At 40.6% G+C, this 6187-nt stretch overlaps 1 protein-coding gene across 3 annotated transcripts in view; it reads right to left on the bottom strand.

The window, feature by feature from the left end:
• Window positions 1–4013: 4013 nt before the first annotated feature.
• The window catches only part of VWA5A (von Willebrand factor A domain containing 5A), a 27578-nt gene continuing 25404 nt past the window's right edge, over window positions 4014–6187 (bottom strand). For 2 of the 3 annotated variants that reach the window (XM_017853848.1, XM_017853850.1), the window contains exons 18-19: window positions 5584–5710; window positions 4014–5093 (exon numbers count right to left, since the gene is read on the bottom strand). In XM_017853848.1, the coding sequence (XP_017709337.1) occupies window positions 5014–5093; window positions 5584–5710 (207 nt within the window). In that variant the 3' untranslated portion in view covers window positions 4014–5013. The remainder of the gene's footprint in view (window positions 5094–5583; window positions 5711–6187) is intronic. The other variant, XM_017853849.1, reaches the window with a different exon arrangement.

Here is a 6187-nt window from a genome sequence, read left to right as displayed (position 1 = left end):
ATACAAAACTCATTTCTTTGTACCCTTTAGAAACTGAGAACACAGGCACATAGTCATCCCGAAATCCTGAGAGAGAGGTGACTTCAGAGTCACTGTTGACATTTACAAACCTGGAAGAGAATCTTTGGAATGGAAGACAGACAAATAGAAACTTCCTAAATTTAAATGTAAAGATAGATACAAAACCAAATTAAAAATAGACACATTCACATGGCTATATAAAGAATCTTTGGAATGGAAGATAGACCAATTGAAACTTCCAAAAATTAAATGTAAAGATGAAAACAAACAAAAAATAAAAAACAACACCTAGGAAAAACAGAGCAGAACATTCAAAACTTACAGGATAATTTCAAAAGGTGTAACATGTGTAACTGAAATACAAGAAAAAACTAAGCAGAAAAACAGTTGAAGTAATAGCCAAAACTTTTCCAAAATTAATGAAAAGCACAAAATTACAGATTCAGGATGTTTAAATAACACCAAAAGGATAAATACAAAAGACCCTACATTTATAATATTCAAACTGCAGAAAACAAAAGACAAAGAGAAAATCCTGAAAGAAGTCTGCGGGGCTAAAGGGGAGAACACTTTACCTATAGAGGAAAAAGAATAACAGCATATTTCTTGCCAAAAACTATTCATGCTAAAAGAGATTGAAGTAAAATACTTGAAGTGTTAAAAGACAAGACGGCTGGATGCGGTGGCTCACGCCTGTAATCGTAGCACTTTAGGAGGTCAAGGCAGGTGGATCACAAGGTCAGGAGATCGAGATCATTCTTGCTAACATGGTGAAACCCTGTCTCTACTAAAAATACAAAAAATTAGCCAGGTGTGGTGGTGTGTGCCTGTAGTCCCAGTTACTCGGGAGGCTGAGGCAGGAAAATCACTTGAACCCAGGAGGTGGAAGTTGCAGTGAGCCAAGATCGTGCCATTGCACTCCAGCCTGGGTGACAGAGCAAGACTCTGTCTCAAAAAAAAAAAAAAAAAAAAATTGACACACACACATACACACGGAGCTATATGTTCAGCACAATTAAGCTTCAAAAGTGAAGAAGAAATAAGAACTTTCCCAGACAAAAAGAAAAACTAAGGGAATCCATTGTCCACAGATCTGTTCTACAAGAAGTATTAAGACAAATTCTTCAGAAAAAAGAAAAAGGATACAGGTAAGAAACTCAGATCTATGTAAAGAAAGGAAATGTCAGCAAAGAAATAAATAAAAGTGAAATGCATATTTTCATTTTCTTATTAATCGATCTGAAAGATAACTGTTTAAAGTTATAATAGTAACGATTGGGTAGTTAAAATGCAGACATAAGTGACATTAATGGCAGTGATGTCACAGTGGATGGGAAGAAGGACTTAGGAATGCTCTGTTATAAGGTAACTGCACTACATGTAAAGTGATATAGCGTAACTTGAAGGTGGGCTTAAATTAGTGATAAATGCGTATTGCAAACTCCAGAGCCACAGCTAAAAGTATTCTTAAGAAATACGATGGATATATTGAGTGGAGATAAAATGAAATCACATAAAATGCCTGGTTAAAGTGAGAAAAGACAAAAATAAAAGTCAAAGAAAAAAATGCAATAAATAGTAAACAGTGGACAAACATGGTAGATATTAACCTAATTTTATCAATAATTACTCTAAATATAAATGATATGGGTAGATAATTTAAAGGTAGTGATTGCCAAAGTGGATTAAAAACAAACAAAAGGGCCGGGCACGGTGGCTCAAGCCTGTAATCCCAGCACTTTGGGAGGCCAAGGCGGGCGGATCACGAGGTCAGGAGATCGAGACCATCCTGGCTAACACGGTGAAACCCCGTCTCTACTAAAAAAATACAAAAAAAAACTAGCCGGGCGAGGTGGCGGCGCCTGTAGTCCCAGCTACTCAGGAGGCTGAGGCAGGAGAATGGCGTGAACCCGGGAGGCGGAGTTTGCAGTGAGCTGAGATCTGACCACTGCACTCCAGCCTGGGTGACAGAGCGAGACTCCTTCTCAAAAAAAAAAAAAAAAACAAATAAATAAGACCCAACCATATCTTGTTTCCAAAAATCCACTTTAAATAAAATGACTCATATAGGCTAAAAGTGAAGGGATGGAGAAAGATATACCCTGCCACAACCAAACAGCAGAAATCTGCAGTAGTTATGTAAATTTCAGACAAAGCCAACTTCAGAACAACAGCAACAACAATCAGGGATAAAGTTGAGCATTAAATAATGATAAAAGAGTCAACTTTCCAAGGATGTATAATAATTTTAAATGTGTGTGCACTTAGGAGAATATCAAAATATATGAGGCAAAAACTGATAAAATACGTAGTTCATTGCATGGGTTTTGTTTTGTTTTTTTTTCTTGGTTTTCTCCTGGTCAATCGATACTCCAGAAAGCAGATGGACTGTTTTTAAGGAAGCAACTGATGTGAGTTGGCAGAGGAAGAGAAGACGCTTAGTGACCCTGAGTGGGACTGTGTTCGAGTTGGGGAAGACAGGGGATGAATTTCATTAATAAGTCTGTGTAGACCAGAGAACCCTCCAGGGGAGCTCCTGGGCTGTTTGAGTGGAAGAATCTTGAGGGAATGGTATCTGCCACCTTTCCTGTGCCAAGTCTGCTGCTGTGGGGAAACAAGTCCTAGATAAAGGCAACCAATGGGAGATGAGAACAGCTTCTCTCCTGGGCTCCTTGCCTGGACCACCAGTTTCTGAAATTCCAGATGGTTCTTCATACTTTCCCAAAACATAAAGCATCAGGCTTGAAATGCGGTTTCAACAAATGTGCCAAAATGCCATTTGCTGATTATGAAGACTGACACTTGTTTAGATTCGAGGAATTTACAGTTGGCACAACATTTCATTGTGCAGGAGCCCAAGTGGAAAAATAAAACCATGCCTCTTTAGAACTGTAGTTGTCTTATTTTAAAGAGGACAAAAGACAGGTTGATACTTTTTTTTGTTGTTTCTTTTGGTTCATTTTGTTTTTTGTTTTAGAAGGCCCTGCACTAAGTCCTCAAGCCCCAGTCTGGAAGCTGAAGGGTGAGAAAAAAGGAGATAAACAATAAATGCTCTGCATAATAAATGTAAAGTTGCAGCACTGCGTGCACAGAGGTTAACTATACAAGTTTCATGGTCCTTAGGAAACTATTTTCTGAGATTGCATAGGTAGGGTCTATCTAGATGGCAGACTTGGATACAAGCCTATTTCATGAAAATACTAAGCCTTTACTTCTCAAACTTCAATGTGCACGCATGCTATCTGGGAGCCTTGTTAAATAAAGTAGTTTCTGGTATTGACTAAAATTCTGCATTTCTAACAAGCTTCTAGGTGGTGCTACAACCCTGTTCCACAGATCACATTCAGCATAAACAAACTTGACGAAAGACTGAGAGATTAGATTCCACTGTGCTAGTCACACAAGTCTTCCTAATACCAGGTAACTCAACAACTTAAAGAAACTCAGGCCTAGTCTACCCATTTTCTGAGTGAAAAGGCACTGATGTTCCTCTAGGAATTCTGAGTGGAATTCAAAAGTGTTAATAAAGTTCTAGTTTAATCCCTTAGTTTTACAGATGAGGATATTAAGTGCCTGAGGGTGAAATCATTTGCCCATCATCACATAACTATTTAAGGGTATGGTCAGGATTCTACAGTGGTTTTCTCATTAGTATCCTTTACTTGCTTCATGTAAGAGAAGTCAGTCTACAACAGAAGAATAGAGGGACAGGATACCATGGGAACAGTGGAGGCATCAGAAAAGCTGGGACAGAAAACAAGGGATAATAAAACTAATGTAAGTTCAATAAATGAATCTATGGAAGAGTAGACCTCTTACTAAGCTTTTTTTCCCGACTCTTTAAAGTTGTATTTCACTAACTTCAGGTGAAATTTCCATGACTGTGTTCTGGTCAATTTACTATCCTAGCTTAGCTTCCCAAAATGGCAGTAGCAAAAGATTTGTGGGGTAGGGAGACGAGACCACTTTAAGAACCACAGAATTTACTCATCAAAGGGTAGAAATACTCATTTTAATATTGATACAAGTTATTTTAAGGGACAGCATTGATATGAGTTATTTTAAGGGACAGCATATCAAATAGGATCATTTCCACTAGGATAGGGTATATGAGACATAAGGGTCAGGAGCGATCATGGGGAGTTCCTTTCTTCCTAATGTGATAAGTGCTCCAGGTTCAGGTCCCAGGCAAAGCTCCCATTAAGCCCACCCTTCCCTTTACTGCACTAGATCAGGGCCTGACTTAGAGGACTCGTAGGTTCAGGGTAGGACTAAGGATTGCATTATAGACTTCTTCCTAAGGTGTTTCATGATTAAGGAGGAACATTTCTCTCCAACAATTATAGTTCAACCCAAGTCTTTCAGGCAGTGGAAGAAAAGGCAGGTAGGTTGTGCAGTCTAGCAAAGCCCAGGCAGAATGAATCAGGAAGGTCCCCAACAGTGTCACCTCTCACAGTGGACCCCTGGAATCTCTCTCTTTGTGATCTTGACATTACATTGATCCAGATGTTGGCTTTCAACTTCCCTCTAACTCCTCCTACACATAGAAAACTTCAAAGCTTACCAGTATGGTCCTGACAAGCATATAAGATAGAAAGTGAACAGACAAAGATAATGCAGAAAATTCTCTAATTCAGGCATTCCCTAACATCAAGGCTGCAATCTAGTCTGTAGTTCATGTCACCTGTTTTTCATGTTGTTTCCCTGGAAACCCTGGGAGGAACATTACAAGCCTATGCATGGTTTGAACTCCTTCAAGAAAGGGAATAGGTTCTGGGACCACTGTCACTTTTCTGAGGGGATATGTTGGGAAAAGAAAGATCATATCCAAAGTGAACCTGGAGCAGAGAAGCAAAGTGGAGTAAGCATCCTTTACTTTTATGGCAAAAAATAAAGAGTTATAAAACACAAGAACACATTATCACAGAAGAAGTGATGATAGAGGAAATGACAGTAGCAAATTAAAGGCACTTCTTTTCCTGAATGGTATCTTCAAAAAGCAAAGATAGCAGGATCCACAGATAACTTCAGGAAAGTAATAGCAGCTTTCACAACCAAAGGCATGGTGGAGCCTGTGGTGAGGAAAAACAAGAATCAGGGATGAAGGATCGCAATGAGAGGCTCCTCCAAACCTCCCAGATCATCTACGCTGAGTTGTGCTTTTCTCTGTCCTCAATATCCCTGCTTTTTCTCCTCTTACTGCCCAGATTCTCCTTGAATCTTCTCTGGCCCCAGATACACTCAGCTGCAGTGAGATAACAGACGGGAGAAAACACTCCAAGTCTAGTCTTCTACTCAGCTTGGTACTGAGACAGTAAGGAGAATCAATGCCACTTATCCTTCTCACAGTTCACACTCCCCATTCGTGTCCCTCTCCCTCCCTACTCACCCGCCTACCTTGTCCGCAATTTAAGATTTCACCCTTGTCCTCCCAAGAAAAGAACTAGCAGGAAGATTAGTAAAGCAGGATGGTGGAGACAGGTGACAATGGGACTCTCTTGTGGTAACCTTCTGCCAGGCCAGGGAAGGGGAAGGAGACAGGCCTTAGGATTGTGCTCCTACCTGCATGGACACGCATCCAGGCCATGGCCTTCCTTTCCAGAAGCTCCCATTCACACTTCAAGTCCTTACCATTGCCATGCAGCCAGATCACAGCCAGGATGGTGGCCCAGCCTGAGGAATCCACAAGCTGCACAGTAGACAGAGAGCTCCAGTTGGCGCAGGAAGTCCCTCAAAAGGACGCAAAAAGATTCACTCCCTCCTCACTTAGTATCCTTCTAAATGCTACTAGATGGAGTTACCTGGTCTCTCTTTACCTCCAGATACTACTTGCAAGGCATAATGCCGGACTTTAAACCTCAGGGCAGCAATCCACTGAGTCTCGAAATAGAAAATCCTAAGTTTTAAATCCAGTGTAACCACCAGGACAGTTCTGGAAACCCTTAAGACAAGGCTTACCCAGCTCTAGTAAGAGAAACATAGGCAAAATTACTTTATAGTTTATAAAGTACCTTCATAAGTCTTTTTTTTTTTTTTTTTTTTTTTGAGACGGAGTCTCGCTCTGTTGCCCAGGCTGGAGCGCGGTGGCCGGATCTCAGCTCACTGCAAGCTCCGCCTCCCGGGTTCACGCCATTCTCCTGCCTCAGCCTCCTGAGTAGCTGGGACT

The sequence above is a fragment of the Rhinopithecus bieti genome, unplaced genomic scaffold, assembly GCF_001698545.2.
Source record: "Rhinopithecus bieti isolate Rb0 unplaced genomic scaffold, ASM169854v2 scaffold_37463, whole genome shotgun sequence".
Classification (NCBI taxonomy): domain Eukaryota; kingdom Metazoa; phylum Chordata; class Mammalia; order Primates; family Cercopithecidae; genus Rhinopithecus; species Rhinopithecus bieti.
This window is presented reverse-complemented; position numbering and strand designations above follow the sequence as displayed.